The sequence below is a fragment of the Rissa tridactyla genome, chromosome 3 (genome assembly GCF_028500815.1).
Source record: "Rissa tridactyla isolate bRisTri1 chromosome 3, bRisTri1.patW.cur.20221130, whole genome shotgun sequence".
NCBI lineage: Eukaryota > Metazoa > Chordata > Aves > Charadriiformes > Laridae > Rissa > Rissa tridactyla.
This window is the reverse complement of record NC_071468.1, coordinates 58,306,558-58,324,890: the sequence shown is the minus strand read 5'-3', so window position 1 is coordinate 58,324,890 and position 18,333 is coordinate 58,306,558. Positions and strand designations below refer to the sequence as shown.

The 18,333-nt window shown below is 42.7% G+C and overlaps 1 protein-coding gene across 2 annotated transcripts in view; it reads left to right on the top strand.

The window, feature by feature from the left end:
- Nucleotides 1-27: 27 nt before the first annotated feature.
- CNKSR3 (CNKSR family member 3) overlaps nucleotides 28-18,333 on the top strand; it is a 62,116-nt gene continuing 43,810 nt past the window's right edge. Inside the window, exon 1 of one of the 2 annotated variants that reach the window (XM_054194670.1) lies at nucleotides 28-193. In XM_054194670.1, coding sequence (XP_054050645.1) covers nucleotides 142-193 — 52 coding nt within the window. In that variant the 5' untranslated portion in view covers nucleotides 28-141. Of the gene's footprint in view, nucleotides 194-1,147; nucleotides 1,261-18,333 lie in introns of those variants that run through there. The other variant, XM_054194671.1, reaches the window with a different exon arrangement.

Genomic DNA, 18,333 nt, shown 5'->3' with positions numbered 1-18,333 from the left:
CGCGGCCGGCGGGAGGAGCCAGGCCGAGGAGGGGGACGTCCCGGAGCGGCTCTGCCGGGATGGGAATCTGAGAAGAAGGGGGAACGAGTCGGCGGCGGGAGGAGGGCGGCTGCGGTTCTGCCGCGGGTGCGGGCCCCCGCCATGGAGCCGGTGACCAGGTGGAGCCCGAAGCAAGTGGTGGACTGGACGAAGGGTAAGAAGGGCGCTTCGTCGGTCGGGCTCGGAGACGGGCTCCCCCGGCGGGGCGGCCGCGTGGCCGGCGGGGCGAGCGGGGCCGCCGGCGGGCTCCTTTGCCAGCGCCGCGGTGGTGCCAGCCCCGGCTCCGTGGCCGCCCCGCCTGTTGAGCCCCGGGACACCCTTTGCGTGTGGTTTACCGCTCCTTCCTGACTCGTCTCCTTACCTGTCGGTGCGCTTGTGTGTGCTTCGCGTCGTGGGTTTTAAGGGTGGTTTTATTGGGCGCGGGGAAAGGGGGAGGTAAGCTTTGCACCGTGGCTGGCTCGGGGTACGTGTATCGGCAGTGGGGTCTCCCCGGGGCTCGGTCCCCTTCCTCTGTGGTCCTGCCGGCCCGTCTGCTTGTATAGGTATAGTAACTATTCTCCTTCAGGCAGATAATAATAAGTGAACTTCCAGCTTTGCAAGCAAAAGACGAAAAAAACCTTCAATTTTGTAAGTTAAGCAAAAACTTTATAAACTAGCTCAAGCAAGCAAGAACTCTTAATCCTGTTTAACGGTGATGGGATTAAAACGCTGGGCTCCCGCTCGGAGAGTTGAATAGCAGCCCCTTCGCTCGTCCGTCTGTCTGTCTGTCTGTCTGTCTGTCCGTCCGTCCGTCCGTCCGTCCGTCCATCCCTCCCACCCTCATCTCTGGTGTGTGTGCGCGCTTGTTTCTCTTCCCCCCCGCCCCCCCCCCTCAAAACTTCCTAACCCTCTTCGAGGCTTCTTCACGCTGTTGACATCGCTGCGGGAAGCCTCGGTGGGACTGATGTGCGAAGGAGGTGTTTGGGAAGCCTGCGCCCAGCTCCGGGGGGGGGGGTGGGGGCTCTGTCATGGGAAGGAGAAGGCGGGGACCGAGGGGACCTCTGCAGTGTTGGGTGTCTTCGGGGTTTTTATTTTTTTTTTTTTTTCCGAAGTCAGATTGAACCTCAGTTTGGTCAACTCTGCTTGGACGCTGTGAGTGCTTTCCAAATGCCGATTGGGATATTGCTGTCGCAGTTCCCACTGTACAGGAAATAAATCAGAAGGGAAATAGCTATGAATTAGGTGAGGGATTTATGATTTTGGAAATGTACTTCTGTTTTCTTGTAGGACTACACTTTAGTGTGATCGTCTTTTGTTACATGAAGCGTTTTCGCAGGCTTTGCTGGAGTTGATGTGAAGTTAGGAATGCTTTCGGAGGTGAAAGTTTCCCTGGATTAGAAGCGGTATTTGTTTATAGCAGCCATTACTCCTCTGTCTCAGGACCATAATGCTGATTAGACTGCGTGCCTGTGGTCAGCACTTGGCAGTAGTTGGGCTCGAGACTGAGGGAGATTTGGAAAGCAGGCTCATGTTTTCATACAGCGCGGCATGGATACTCCCAGCCCTCCTGAGCATGAACATGTGCATGGAGGGGCCGGGCCGGTGCCAGTCCGGGACCATCCAGGCAGCCTGTGTGAGAAGAGGATTCCATACAAACGTGCTGTGAAGTTATGTGTTAACATATAAATAACATCCACAGAAAGATCTCTTTTTTTTATGATTGGTATTGGTTTAAACAGGAGTGCATTGTTCCAGTGAAATAAGCCTTTTGCTTTGGTATGTGGAATATTTATATAATGCTTTTCCCTCATTGTACTTTTTCTCTTGGGCGCTGAAAGTTTGTTACCTTGCCAGATTAAAGAGTAAACCTGCTAATCATTTTAAAAGGCTTTATTATACTTAAGCATGCTTGCCTTGCTTTCTTGCATAATTTATTTTACTCGCAGGTTCCTTGAACAGGTAACTCTTTAGCTGGACCCTCAATTAGTGTTATGCAGAATAATTTGAGGGCTGCCTGTAGTTGGGAGGTGGATCTTCTGACTAATGCAAACACGTGTCCTTTGAAATGCAAAGGAATAAATTAAAGACTGCTGGTGAGTTTTGTTTCTGTTGTTGTTTTTCAGTTTCTAGGTAAGCTTTTGACCTCTTAGGTGCACAGCGTCATTTTATGTCACTCTCTGCACGACAAGACTGTAATAAAGAAATGAGAGGTGGAAAACTTTTCTTTATGGTTATGCTTTCATCTCTGCACATTAAAATTGACACTTTAATAGCTACCTAACAGCCTTATTAGCACAATGTTTCATAGTTTATTCTTAATCTGAGATGGTTATTTACTCTGTAGTTCATAACCACTTGATTTTATGTTTGACCAAAGACCAATATTCTGTATTTTACCTTATGAATATTATATTTAATTCTCAAGGTTAGTTTTATAAAACACGTAATTGGAGGGGAGCTTATGCCATTTGTTTTCTTACATATGCCATCTTGGAAAGGTGATACCATGATCTTCACTGAACTGGTAAAGCTCTGGGAGATAGTATTTAGCTGGTAATATCTGCTGCCTGTAGTTAGTGCTGTGGTGCCACGGAGATGTATTCTAGAAGAATGACATAAATAACTGTGGTGGGAGATGCCAGCTCCCAGTGAGGAGATTGGTTTTGCAGATAATGATGCACGCTTATCGTACAATGCTAAAAATGTCGTGGAAAAATGTAGAGAGTAGCAGAAATAAGTGATCTGATTTACTCTATTTTAATGTTTGATGTAAAACTGAGAACATTTTTCCAGGAACCTTCCTTTTTTTTTTTCTTCCAAGATTTTTTTACAGTTAGACACCTATAAATTGTGGTTTTTTTTCCCCCCAAATTTTCCCCATTTTTTCCCCCCAAAATGTAGAGAGTAGCAGAAATAAGTGATATGATTTACTCTATTTTAATGTTTGATGTAAAACTGAGAACATTTTTCTAGGAACCTTCCTTTTTTTTTCTCTTCCAAGATTTTTTTACAGTTAGAAACCTATAAATTGTGGGGTTTTTTTTCCCCAAACAAAAGAAGCATAAAAATTTACCCCATTCCATGAAATAAACACCAAAAAGCAAAGTCCAAAAGTAAGCTGTACAACCATTGTTGGATGGTTAGCTTATTTGCTCCTGGTGAACTTTTCTTGCTTGTTTGGGGGTTTTTATTTGTGTTTTGTTTTAAAGTGGCTTTTGAACTAACTTTTTTTAAAAAGGTAACCCTTATCCTGAAAAGTTGTGCTCTGTGACTTTTGAGCTGTTCATTCCTAAGTAAATACTGTAAATAGCATTTATCTAGAGTTTAAAATAGAACCTACCAAGAATTAGTAAGCTGAACATGAATATTTTTAGATTTTTGTAGGCAGGTTTTAAATAAAAAGTGCTCTGTTCATTGTTACCAACAACAGCTGATACAAAACACGGTTGCTTGTCTTCTCTTGCTAATTCAGACTAGAATGCCACTATTTTTTGCGAACAAGGGTGTTTTTTCTGGCGGAGCGTGCTGCACTGACAGTAGCCGGCTATGTAGCTCATAAGGCTGGGTCTAGTTAAACTGAAGCTGCTGAGGAAGAGTTGCCTTTTTATTCACTAGCAATTTTCTGTGTAGGTTAAGCGTTTCTCAAGCTTTGACCAAGGATGTGATAACTTTAGCTACAGCATCAGTGTTTGAAAACTGCATCTGTTATTTTTATAAGCACCTCCTTGATTTCTGTCTGGAAGAAGTGATGGTGTAGTTATAGGTTTCTCTTACAGCGTGACACAAATTCAGATAGTATTTAGGGGCAATATGCAGCCATGAAAAGGTGGTACTTTGGCTAGGATGCTGTGTTGATTTGACTTGTGGCTGGGTTGTTGTGGAGTTTATGCTCTTTGACTGATTTAGTTTGCACTGTTTTCCTGACTATGCTGAGAAGGTAAATTTTTATATATATGTATTTGTTATTATTCTGAGTTGATCCTTGTTGGGGTATAAACTAACCTCTGAATGGTGTTGCAGTTGACCTGTGGTCTTGCTCCTGTGCAGATTAAGATGCTTATGGGCTCAAAGTCCTTATCTGTCTCTCACAGCACTCCATCGTGTGCCCATGCGACTGAATTCCCCCAGAGCTCCTCAAGAGGGATTCCTGAAGTTACTCAGATTATTGTGGGACAGGTGTATGGTCATGGAAGTTGTAGCACATCTGCAGTATGCTGCTGGTATTTGTTTGATTGTGGGCTTGCAGTTTTCTGGTCTATCCTGGGTCCACAAACCAGCAAGGACCTGTTTAGTTCCATAGAGCTGTGTACATGAAGAAATATCCAGCACGAAAGTGACTTAATTTCACTGATGTAGCAACAATTTGAAGGAAGCAGTGTGATCTGATGATATGGAGAAACTTTCTCTGCTCTCAGAAGCCCCTGGCTACTGAAACCCCTGCAGCTAAGGTCATTCCTCAGAAGATGCAAGGGGGAGGAAAGCTGCGTATGGGATAGAGCCTCCTGTGTGAGAAATGCCACTGTCTTATTAGAGAACATCACTGTGCGTCCTCTTTGTTTGTTGTAGCCTGATCTGTCTCTTCCCCCTACCCCCAGGCCTCACATACTTATGTCAATTGTGACTTCAAGCCAAATTTTACACGGTAAAGACAGTTTGACGCGCTTGTGGTTAGAAGCCTCTGTTGTTGTGAGGCTCTGTTACAATTTGGCCTTTGTCTCTGTAGCTGTAGACTCAGCTAGCTGGGGATCACGCGTCTCTATTGCACTTCAGGTTTGATTATTCCCTTCCTCGGTAGTTCATGGATATTGCTTATTCCTGGGCTTGTTATGTGATGAAATACTCTGATTTCCATTCCTGGTAAAGCTTTTGGGCAACTATATGTATTTATAGGTATGCCTGGGAGAAGAGGGAGAAATATGCTCATTTATTAATAGTTAGCAATTAATTGTGAGGGCCTGGTGTTCTTTTTTTAGAGCTATCTTGCTTATCGAGGGAGACTTCAACAAGGTCGGTTGTGTTAACTGTGTGTGCTGGGAGCTGCAAACCGTAGCTGGATTTTAGAAAGAATTATGGGTAATGCATAGCACTGGAGTTATTTTTTAGCCTTCCTTTTCTTTGTAGGTACTCTCAAGTGAATGCTGTTGTGTTCAAGTTATTTGGGAAAATTTAACACTAAGAAACTTCTGGTTATTTTTTAAAGGAGAGTATTTTTCTTTCAGTGAAGAAGAGTAGAGAGCTGCCCGTAACAAGAGCTGCAGAAGAATCTCTTTCCTCTGTTTATTTGGTTATTTAAAAATATTTGTATAGACTATTTGTTAAATAGATCAGCAAGTAACAACGAATAACCACTGTTTGCAGATCTCAGCTGAAATTCTGAATATACCTGGCCCGTAATGTTTTACTAGCAAGAGGTGCATGTGCTAAATAATTCTGTTTATATTTATTTGTGGGTTGAAACATAGTAAAGAATTGCACTTTAAGTGCATTAAGTGCACAACTTAAAGTTTGTACTACTGCAGTCTTAAAACTATTCATTGTTGCTACGATCAGTGAATGTGTATGAAAAAAGAATAAACCAAAGTTGGCCTCTGCGTTCATGTGTTTAGATCATGTTTGCATGTTGCTGTGTTTTTTGCTGTGTTGCTCTTTCTTGAGCTGCTTGTGGGTTCTGTGATTATTTTTTTTAAATTTTTTTTTTTGTTTCCCTCGATCTTTTGATGTTCACAGTCAATTCTGTTTATTTGCCATTAAGTTGCTGTTCAAACTATTTTAACCAAACATCAGAAAGTCTAGAAGTTGAATGCTATCAGCATAATGTCTGGAAAAACATCATTTTAAATGCTAAAATCACAATGGGCATTAGTGGAAAGTTGATGGTAACCTTTGTAGAGGAATGTAGTGAAATTCTGACAATGAATTTTAGGTATACGTGGTATATCTGGGTAGTACCTGAACATAGGTAGTAGTGCTAAGAGTGAAGATATTAACCAATGAGAGATGTAAGGTAGTATGCTTATTAAGACAAACTTCTCCTAACTGCTCAGTAGGTGTAGAGATTGGCCAGTGGGTCGGTTGTTTTTTTCCTTCTTTCCTCAAAGCTTTTGCTTGAGTGACAGGAAGTAATCTGTACCTGTTGTTGGAGACTTCTGTAGGAAGAACCTCATTTTTGATGAAATGTTGTGTATGTATCAGACTTGTACAACTCTCTTGTGTGTTCATTCCTTGTGCTTCTGTCTGGGACCCCATGTTTTCAGCATGTAAAACCCCTTGGCCAAGGATCATGCCTCTCTCTCTTTGTATGCTGTCTAGCACACTGCAAGAGCTAAGAAAAGACAAAGTACAGGGCACTGGATAAAATGCATGTTGAAATTTGTCTTGAAGTTTTATTTTCTTAGTAAAAGACCCTGACAAAAGGCTGTTATCCAACACACGCTACTAGATGAATTGCAGTTATGAGTGATGCGTGCGTACAGCCTGTCAGCAACTATTCAAAAATACATGGATTTCTTTGGGCAGTGTTTGTTCTTGCCTTTTAATTTCTTAAATCTAAACTTCTGGATTGCCTGGTTTAAGTTGTGGTCTAACAGATGAGCACGTCAAACAGATGATGACTAGTGACAGGGATTGCAGAAGAGGCAGCGAGACTGCTAAGTTTTCGGTTTGCTGCATTGTTTTAGGACAAGATTTTTCACTTACAGGGAAGCTTCACACAGAAGGTTTGTTAATGAGTAGGTCCAAACAGTGAATCAAGTGGAAAAAGTTGATTACCACTGTGTTTTTTCCATAAAAGTGATGATGTTTGTCTTAATTTGTGCCTTGCATTTCCCTACCAACATCACACAGTCAGGTCTCACCTGCATAGAGGGATCGTGTTTCCGCAGTGTCTCCTTGCTCTATCCTCTACATACCCCAATTATATAAGTCCTGTGAAAAGGAGGAGGTAGTGAGGTTCTAATGTCTTCAAGGCTAACTTGGGGAGAGGAAAGGAAGGGTAGATGAAAGCTAATGAAGCTGGGGCCTCTTGTGTCAAAAGACGAGCCGGTGGGGAAGACGACTAGCATGGCTGAACAGAGAGCTTTGGCTGCAACTCAGGAAAAAGGAAAAAAAGAAAAAAAGAGAGTTTATGACCTCTGGAAGAAGGGGCAGGCAAGTCAGGAGGATTACAAGGATGTCGTGAGGTTTTGCAGGGACAAAATTGGAAGGGCCAAAGCCCAGCTAGAACTTAATCTGGCTACTGCCGTAAAAGACAATAAAAATGTTTCTGTAGATACATTAGGAACAGAAGGAGGGCTAAGGAGACTCTCCATCCTCTGTTGGATGTGGGGGGGAAACAGTGACAAAGGATGAGGAAAAGGCTGAGAATCTTAATGCCTTTTCTGCCTCAGTCTTTAATAGTAAGACCAGTTGTTTTGGGGGTACCCAGCCCCCTGAGCTGGAAGACAGGGATGGGGAGCAGCATGAAGCCCCCATAATCCAAGGGGAAATAGTTAGCGACCTGCTACGCCACTTAGACACACACAAGTCCATGGGGTGGGATGGGATGCACCCAAGGGTACTGAGGGAGCTGGCAGAAGTGCTCCCCAAGCCGCTTTCCATCATTTATCAGCGGTCCTGGCTACCCGGGGAGGTCCCAGTTGACTGGAGGTTAGCGCATGCGATGCCCATCTACAAGAAGGACTGGAAGGAGGATCCAGGGAACTACAGACCTGTTGCTCTGACCTCCGTGCTTGAGAAGGTTATGAAGCAGATCATCTTGAGTGCCATCATGTGGCACCTACAGGAACAACCAGGTGATCAGGCCCAGTCAGCATGGGTTCCTGAAAGGCAGGTCCTGCTTGACTAACCTGATCTCATTCTATGACAAGGCGACCTGCTTAGTGGATGAGGGAAATGGTGTGGACATTGTCTACCTGGACTTTAGTAAAGCCTTTGACACCATTTCCCACAGGATTCTCCTGGAGAAACTGGCTGCTCATGGCATGGATGGGTGTATGCTTTGCTGGGTAAAAATCTGGTTGGAGAGCTGGGTCGAGAGGGTGGTGGTGAATGGAGTTAAATCCAGCTGGTGACCAGTCAGAAGTGGTCCTCCCCAGGGCTCAGTACCGGGGACAGTTCTGTTTAATGTCTTTATCAATGATCTGGACGAGTGGATTGAGTGCACTCTCAGTAAGTTTGCAGACAACACCAAGCTGGGTGGGAGTGTTGATCTGCTTGAGGGTCGGGAGGTTCTACAGACGTATCTGAACAGGCTGGATCGATGGCATGAAGCCACTGGTATGAGGTTCAACAAGGCCAAGTCCCGGGTCCTGCACTTGGGTCGCAACCCCATGCAACACTACAGGCCTGGGGAAGAGTGGCTGAAGAGCTGCCTGGCAGAAAAGGACCTGGGGATGTTGGTTGAAGCCAACTAAATGTGAGCTGGCAACAGGCCCAGGTGGCCAAGAAGGCCAGTAATATCCTGAGCAGGACTAGGGCAGTGATTGCCCCCCTGCGCTTGACACTGGTGAGGCTGCGCCTCGAGTACTGTGTCCAGTTTTGGGCCCCTCACTACAAGAAAGACATTGAGGTGCTGGATCATATTCAGAGAAGGGCAACAAAGCTGGTGAAGGTGAAGTCTTGTGATGAGTGGCTGAGGGAACTGGGGTTGTTCTGTCTGCAGAAAAGGATGCTGAGGGGAGACCTTATTGCTCTCTACAACTACCTGAAAGAAGGTTGTAGTGAGGTGGGTGACGGTTTCTTCTCCTAGGTACCAAGCAACAGGACAAGAGGAAATGGCCTCAAGTTGTGCCAGTGGAGGTTTAGATTGGATGTTAGAAAAAATTTCTTCACTGAAATGGTTGTCAAGCATTGGAACAGGCTGCCCAGGAAGGTTGAGTCGTTGAGTCACCATCCCCGGAGGTATTTAAAAGACGGGTAGATGTGGTACTTCGGGACGTAGTTTAGTGATGGATTTGGCAGCATTAGGTTTATGGTCGGACTTGATGATCTTAAAGGTCTTTTTCCAACCTAAACGTTTCTGTGATTCTCTATAGCAACCTCTGACATATTTACAGTAGTTCTTCAGGACCCATCTTCTCGTAGTCACAGGATTACTCACAGATTTTAGTGTGTTTGTCCACAGGGCTGCAGCAAGAGATAGGAAATTCAAATAAAAATGCTGTTTGACTGTGGATCCCCATCTGATGTTAGGCAGGTTGTACAGTCCTTTTGTCATTTGGGCTCTCATTACCAGAGTGAGATGACTTTGGAGTCTGAGGCTATCAATTCATATCCCTGGGCCACGCTTCCTTTGCACGAGGAAATTGCCTGCGGGTTTCCGTATGCCTGCCCCCATCTATTCAGAGTACAAGCAATAACGTTTCACAGCTTGGAGGATCTGCAGGAGGTACGCTGAATTAGCCTGATCTGCTTCACTGGCTTTAAACATTCATTACCTATTAAAATAGATATTTATGATATTATGAAATGTAGCTAATTTTCGTCAAATGTCACACATGCTGGACAAAACCAAGCATCTGTGTTTGGTTTGGTGAGATCAAAACACTGAGCTCTATAACTTTGGTCTACAGACATGCATTCAGTATCTAGCTGAATTATGTTATAATATTGCATCTGTGATGAGTTCATGTAGTTTCTTGTATGTGTTTCTCTGATACCCTTTTACATGAAGACAGTCCTTTGTCACTGTAATGACAAAACCTCTATGCTTTTTGGACTGTTTCTTACACTAGCAGTTAGGCTAGGTAAGCAAAGTGTCTGGTATGCTGTTCCAGTCAGAGCTCTGTGGCATAAATGTGATCTTATCTTGCTCTTTGATCAAAGGAAAGAACTCCATTTAAAACTTAATTGGTGCTCATCAAGGGCTAAGGTTCTGCTAAAGCAAGTTTTGGTACACACTTCTAGACTAATGATCCTGATGTCTCTGTCTTGTATGTGCAAAATGAATGTTGCTTAGGTTGCCATCCTTTTATCATTAATATCTTTACTTATCTTATAGAGTCTTGCACTACTGGAATGAAGTTTGTTGTATACAGTATGTCCATCTTGTCATTAAATATAAGCTGTCTTGTCTGATACAGATGCTTTTCTAGCCAGGCAGAAGGGAAGGGCTCAAGGTATTGCCTCCTCTGGGTATATTGTGAGTTTACTGGGCCAGTAAGGCAGACTGGTTAAGGGTTTGTGTTGGGCCTTCTAGTTTTTGTAGCTTGTAAAATATCCTTATCTAATAAGAGAGTATTTCTGCTTTCTGTTGTGATGTTACTGTTGTCCAAAGATGCTTTGTTCTGAGCTGCAGCTCTTGGCAGTACTTTTTTCTTCCTCCTGAACTAAAATTATGAAAGAACTGCATCCTTGCTGTGATGGCCAAAAGGCAACCCTTTGGTGACAGGTGGACAAGTAAATAGAATAATGAAAATCTACCAGTCTGTTTCATTGGGACAGCAATATCATAACTTCAGTGTCTTGAAAAATTAATTTTGAGTTGGCTGCTATCCCACTGCTGCAGGAGGCAGAATGCTGTACCCTGAGCAGGTATCTCAGCACTGCTCTGCTGGGAAGATGTGTGCTTGGCTACGGGAGTGGGGAGGAAGAAGGGAAAAATAAAGGATAAAGACGTCATTTTTTTCCCCCTCCTATGTAGGACTTCCCCTGAGGAAGGAGGGCTATAAGAACAAGTTCAGACATGCCTGAAGAATGTGGGCTGAAAAACATGTGCAGGGATCAGGGGATGGAGCTGTGCTGGGAGAGTATTGTAGAGGAAAAGTGGGAATGTAGTGAAATGCAGATATCTACTCTGACATGAGTGGTGTTTTGGTTTTTTGTTTTTCTTTCCCCCCCCAAATAGTTCTAACGGTGATGTTTATTCACTGCTTCACTCCATCCTTTGCAAGGTGCAGGATTCTTGCTGTTTGTGTTCTGTTAGCTTCACCAAACAGAATTTTAAAAGGATTATGGCAAAACATAAAAATTAGTGATTGTTGGCGTTCCTAATGCAAGCTGTAATGGAAACTTTGAAAGAAAGAGGACGCAAAAGATAAATATGCTATAAATTCTTGTATTTTTTTTTCTTAAAAAATTTGTAGTATTCCATGTAGTATTTGGACTTAAGCTGTACTCACCAGAGGATGTAATATTATACCTCTTGTGAAATATAATCCCTGTGTAAACATAAAAGCATCATAGTTATTTCCTTGTATTTAAAAACAATCCTTCATCTTTTCTCTAACTATGCTTACTTCACACTATTTCAGACAACACTAGATAAATAAATCCATATGTGGTCGAAATAAGAACTTGGAAATCAAATCTGCCAACAACACTTTCATTTCTTGCTGGTTTTGACTGTATCTCACAATAACACGTGTTAGACATCACTGCATTAAAAAATAAAGTTAAGACACAGTTTGCCCTCAGTTATGATTAGGATTTAATGGTAATATTGGAGGAACATGTAATATTGGCATTTTACTGCAAATGAGATTCATTGCATATTCAGAAGGGTAGGTGTGGGTTTGATGCAACAGCGCTGAAGGTGGAACATTAAAATGGGCTGAGATAGATGCTGTGCTTCCATAACAGGTACTTGCTGGCAGTGGGGGCTCTCAGTAGTGGTGGATCTATTTTTATGGTTGCTCTCATGATAGTTTCATGCTTCTTAAATGTTTTGCTGCTTACTACTTTATTAGAGTATGTGTAACAGACTCATGCTGGCTGGTAGGATTCTAGCTAGTTGTGGTGGTTTTATTCCTATTTTAAAAGTATCAAGAGAAGATGCCTGGAGTAGAGCCTTGAGAAATGAAGTCTCTGGGGGCTGATGAAGTGTTCTTTTGGTGTTTTGTGCAGTTCTTATCTTGATTTAACCTTAACGCATCATTATTGCAGCATTCCTGGTGCTTTGCAGTCTTTATTTTATTCTTTCAGCACCCCTCTCAGTAGGAATTTGCTGTTATTTTCATTTTAAAGATAGGGAGTTAACATTGCGAGGAATGTGGGGTGTGCCTACCTTACACATTGCAGTTCCAGCTAACCAGAAGTAGGTTATCTATGTAGTAGAAACAGCATTAGCATGATTGTTTTGGCTATTTTCATCCCCTAATGCAGTTTCCTTGCTTATAAACTCCTGAAACATCTGTTTTGGCTACTTGAAGTGTCCATTTATGGCTCTGCATTGTGGAGCATGTGGTGAAAGAAAGTGATTTGCCTCTGGTCATACAGTGGGTGGCATTCAAATCAGCATTAAGACAGGATTAATTTAGATGTCCATACTCCTGTTGTAGTCACTGGAGCCTAGAGAGTGGCTCAGCAGATCTTGTGCTCAGGATCTGTTTCAGGGTGAGCTGAATCATGCTTTGGGCTCCATGGACTACTGAGTAGGTCTCCATTGAGTATCCTGGGAGTTCAGGCATGTCAGTCTCGAACCGGGTCCATCCCATGATGTCTGCAACAGAGGAAGAAGACTTGCAGGCTCTGGTTCAGTGTTGTAGTTACTGGATCCTCCTTTCTCCATCGGTCATCGGAGAACTGCCGGGGTGCAGGAAGTCATACCAGCAAATGAGGGGGCATGCTCATTTAAAAATTATGTGTATGCTTGCTTAAGAAAGTAGAGCATGGCTGCATTTAGGGTTGTTGGAATACTACTAGTCAGTAGGCATCTGTTGTACAAGAGTTGTTGAATGTAATCAGTGTGATCTGTATGTGGGAGAGCTGTAATTATAGCTCGGGCTATTCAGCATCTGATGAAAAATTTGGTATATTTTAACACAGAGTGCTTAAAATATTTTATGTGAGGGTAATAACAGATGCAAATGTGATAATAACTGACCTCTTCTGTCCTTTCTACTTTGTCTAGCTCCAGCGCAGTGTCTTTAATCGTGGACTACCTTGTAAAGCTACCTAGAAAGATGAGCAGCACCATGTGTTGTTGCATGAAAAGGCAGCATATAACAATGGTAATTGAATTGGGGTAGCTGATAGTTTTTTAGATCTTTGTGGTATAATTAGAAACACTTGGAGCAGCCTTTGGGGGCTACTGTGGATTCTTTTCACAGTAGAAACCCTCCTATCTTATGGTACTAGCCATGGTGGGAAACCAGTTGGAAAATGATGGTTTTCCATTGATGTTCCTGGAACCAAGCCTTTGGTGAAGTAGCTAGTCTTGAATATATTGGAAGCTATTTAATATTTTTGTTGTCTTAGACCACATCATGGCGCATAGGTTCCAAGCTAGTGAGCGTCTTTGGTGTATAAATTGTCCCTTGAAATAAGGCAATCAACAATTGTACACTGGGATGTGGCCATAGTACCACTAGCAACACTGTATGTCAACTTTTAGTGTAGAAAGATTAGTACTGGCTTCTCAGGGTGGTGTATTTACAGAGGAATTCTAGCTCCCAGTAGAGTCAGTCCTGTGCTAGGCATGTCTGGAGGCTTTTGTTGAGCTGTCATTCACAGAAGTACTCATTTCTCAGATTGGCAGCTTGTATGTACGCATGGAGGTTTTGCTCAAATTAACATGGCTTGGTTGCTGAAGAATACTGAATGGATTGTGTGGTTTCTAATGCATGTATAATTGAGCGTAATGCATGTAATCTTATTGCCCAGTATCATCCTCAATTTTCCAAGGATTGAGAGTGTGTTGAAATGATAGTTGGAAACTTAGTTAATTATTTCTTGTGGCTTTACTGAAATATATTTTGCTCTTTAGTATTCCTCCATCATTGGGTGTTCTCAAAAATCTGTTAACTTTTGAAAACTAGTTTTCTATTAAGACTTAAACTGTTTTCATTCTGCCTGCAACATCCCCCTAGCAGCTTTGTTAGTCATATATGTGAGGGCTCTCCCTAGAGGTGCTTCTGTCACCTAGAAATCATGTGCTCACTGGAAGCTGCACCAGTAATGTTGTATTCTGTAACAGATCTTTCCAAAAAAACCCAAACAAAACCAAATTTAGCTGAAATGCTGTGAAAAAGAAGCAAATAGCCATCAATTGAATTGACTGACTTCTCTACAAATATCTGATGGTACTTTGCTGTGCCTTAAAAGTATCAGGGAGACTTGTTTGGAGCTTCAGCAGAGGGTGAGAAATATCTTGTCACCACCCTACTAAGAGGGTGGAATGTCTGCTCACGCTTTTCAGAATCACAAAAAAACAATGTATGAGGATGTCAGATGGAGTGGCTGAGGTAGATACAAGGCTTTTTCCTGCCTTCCTCCACTCCACTTAACATCTAGGAGGAAGGCAGGGCTCCTAGTCAGGTTGGTGGTATTTTGGACTTGTGTGTGATTCAGACAGAGCCCTTAGTCAGCCACTGTTGGTGTTAGGTGCCTTTGGCTTTCTTACAGTTGGGGTGTTGCACTTGAACTCTGATGAGGTCTCTGCTATTTTAGGAAGTAGCATCATCACTGTACAAGGCTGTACGATGGTGTGGAATAGTGAAAATGTGTCAGGCAGCTAATTGTTTGAAGGAATTGCTTTAGATGTTTAAAGCAATTATAAAAATATGGGGAAACTGAGAGATTTGGTGATTGCTCAGTTGATAAACCTTGGTTTTTGACATAGTCTGTTTAAAGAAAGCTGAGATGGTTCAGCGATATGCTTTAAAATGCCTATTGTATTGGGTGCCTCAAGGCAGGTCTCCTGTCACAGGGATGTTGTCAGCATGTTTTGCTGCTGCTAAGTTTTGGGGGTTTGTTTGTTGGTTTTTGTTTTGGTTTTTTTTTTCTAGCTAGGTGTGCTAACCTTATCAGTCTTTTCTTCCCCCCTCTCTGCTGCTGCCTTTATTGCTTCAAATGTATGCTGGCTGCCTTACTTCTCGAAGATCTTGTCCTAATGTTGGTCTGCATGTCTTCCCTTACCCATTGTTGGGAACCCAATGGCTGCTTTACTTGAACACCTTTAAGCTTTCTGATCCTGTTCACATTGCTGCGTAACTCTCCTCAAAGCTGTCAGCTGTGATGGCATCAACCTTCCCAGCTCTTTGCAGGTGAAGGGCGATGGCTAGCACAGCGAAATTGTCACCTGTCCAATGGGGTAGGGTGTCCTTCCTCATCTTATGTTCCTCTCCCTGTTTCAAGCTTCCTTTGGACAGGGGGTTGGGATTTTTGTTCTCTGGTTTTAAGGCTTCTTGTGTGTCCTGGCTCACGGAAGTGATGTGCAAAATAAAATATTGCAAACAATAACTTTTAAGAAGCTAAGATTCCTGATGTAAATGTTGTGAGGATTTTTAACGTGAAGCAATGTATGCATCCAAGTAATGACAGTGTCTCCTAGGAGAATCCAGTAGTCACTCCTGGGGATCTGTCCATGATGGAAAGAGGTATGCAGTGTCAGCATTTTTCTGTTAATGTCATTCAGCTTGCTATGACGTATTAATGTGATTAGCAGGTGCTGATCGCTAGTGATTCTCATGTGCTTGTACTTATGCCTCCCTGGTGACTGCGAGCTTCTAAGGTGCTAGTCATAAATGTTTCATAACAGTGTAGGAGGTTGTAATCTAAAAGGCTGGCTATCTGGCAGCAACATCAGCTGCTGCCTTACAGCAAACTGCTCCCTGACTAGCTCATGGGTGTAACAGTAATCACAGTGTTCGCAAGGGTGCATACATGAAGGAGAGGCAGATGTGAGTAATGGACCTTGCTGCAATCAGACAAAACAGTTCCACATGGTGATGTGAGAAGGCAGCCAAACCAAATTAAAGGGATCACCCCATTTTTTCTTGGGAGCCAAGAGGTAGGCAGTTTTGCAATGTTACCTCTTGTTTCCACTGTGGGAACAGGCAACAGAGTGTTAATTACCTGGGTTCAAGAAAAGGAGCTCTTGTGACTAATGAACTACTCCTTCAACCACAAAAACCTTCAAACTTTTAAATGGCAAGCTCTTAATTGCACGTTTGAGATGAAGGCCCTAGGGCGGGGGGTTGTTGCACCTTATTAACCACATAAAGTGCATCAGGCACACAGGCTTCATGCACTGGAGATACAGATGTGGAGAGTATACTGTTACTGCTTTTAGAAAATGAAATAACTTTGGGCTTGACCTGTGGAAGGACAGTCTTTATTTTTTTTAGGGTTAGCAATGGACTTTTGCTCTTGCTGGAAAGGTGTTGACCTAGCTTCCCTGTGGAAGGGGCCTAACCTATTAAAGTTGGCAAGCTGTGGAGGCAGCCACCTTAGGAAGTATGCTTCAAAGGGGACAGTGCTTTTGTGCTGCCTGTAGTCAGTGTAATTACTGTGATTAATATTAATATTGCACGTGATTGAGTTCTGTGCTCATATTTGCTTCCATTTTGTTCCTTTAACAGAGTATTTATCCATGCTGTTGTGAATAAGTTGTTAGCAATAGTAAACCAGATGGGCAGAGGCTTGGTGATGGGATATATGGGCTGAAGTCCAGCTCTGGATAAAGTGGCCTGAAGTTTTTATTTTTGTCTCTGAGTGGAATGGGTTGGTGGTTTTTAAGTTGGGTTTGGATTTTGCCAGGGAGTTTTGCTATGCAGTTGTCTCTAAAGGCTTCCCTTGCTGGAGGTTTGTTTCGGCATGGAGATGGAGAGTGTGGCTGGGTGAGGGTCTGGCCTGTCCCCTCTGTCCCAAAGCTCCCCAGGCCCAGCCACTTTTCCCTCTAGGAAGATGGTGTCAGCTCTGGTCTGCAAATAAATGCATGGTTTTTGTTTCTATGGCTTTCATTCCAGCGTCTTTCACCAGGATTAGCGCGCGTGTGTGAGAGAGAGGGGGGAAACAATAGTTGAAGTTTAGTGTCTGCAGACCAAAAGGTTGATGATGGTGTTATACCTATTAGCATAAAAAATGCTGGGGGTAAAATAAATGTCTGTCTTATTTCATGTGAACGGGATGGGATGTCTAGAGAGAGTAACTTGGGGACTTCTATTATATGCCTATAACGCTCTTCTGTGGATTGCTTGCTTTTGAGATACTGCTACTTCTGTCAATTTGAAATAAACACTAAGATAGGAAAATAATGTAAAAGACTTGTGTGCTTACTGTAGTTGAAACAGTGATTGTTTAAAAGTCGGTTAAATGGTCTCTGGGTGAGTTTTTCAAATGGAAATTTTCAACAGTAATTTTTCCTCGTCTGTCTTCTTGTGGCTGTATTTCCCTTTATTCCTGGTATTCTCCTGTTATATGGTCTTTGCCAGGTGGTATTTTGTCATGTTGGCCTTACTTGGGTAGGAGCAGCCTCACTGTATTCTGACTCCTGTTTTATAACAGTTTTCAGAGGACTTTTGATTTTTTTTTTTTTTCCTCAGTAAAGAAGATGCTTATAGAAGTGACAAAGAGCAGAAAACGTTTTGATGAATTGCATTAGCTCTTGGGTGAGGAGCACTCATTCTTTTCCAGTAGGTAAGCAGGAGACAGGACTGCCTGGTAGCCTCTGTGGCGATAGTTTGGAAATAAGTTGGTACTTCATAGCTTTCTGCTTACAGATCTCTTACTTGTGGAGAGGGCTCTGCTGGAGTTGATGGCTTTTCTGGAAGCTTTGTTACAGAGCACATGGGGATGGGCCATCCTCTTGGTAGCAGTCTTAGTTTGGGGATGTGAAGCCAAGTCTGCATAAGAGAGAGTATCTGTGTGAGGCACTGTTTCTTTGCTGTTGTTTCAATAATTTCTAAAAACATCAATCCTTTAATTTAGAAAAGAAACCCTCTTTTCCCACCCCCCCCTTACCTTCCACTTCCACCCTCATTAAGACTTAATCATTAACTTGGGTGTAAATAAGGTCACTACAGTGCCTGTAAGTGAAGAACAAAGATGAACGGGGATCAAACAGGCTTCCATAAATCATGGTCTTAAAAGTCCATCTCTGCATAGTGAACAAATAGGAGTACTCTCAGGGGTTGAAGAGGATCAACCTGGTTGCATGTTTTCTCTCCTCTTACGAAGTAGCACACCAAAGTAGTATTTCTGAATTTAAGTTTTCAAATACATCCTTGGGCATAGTGAGCAATTTCTCATGATTTGGAAGTTTGAAAATTTGATCGTTAGCTTGAGATTGCTACACAGTGCTAACCACGTGTCAGATCAACTTGCGGAAGTCCAAGCTGTGGAAATAAGCTCTAGCTTGAGAAGGGTATTTGATCTCTTTAGGTATCTTGGAAATAAGGCTCTGTAATACTTAAAGTATGCATCCAGGAGAGAGCCTACTCAAGTGGCTTTAAGTTGGTCAAAGCAAACAAATAACTGTATATGAATAAAACGTATATGTCTGGATCAAATGTAGTATCTTTTGATTAGTGGTCAAACTTCTGCTTCTAAGTTGACAGGTCTCTCAGTTTTATACAGTCCTTATACCCATCAGATGGC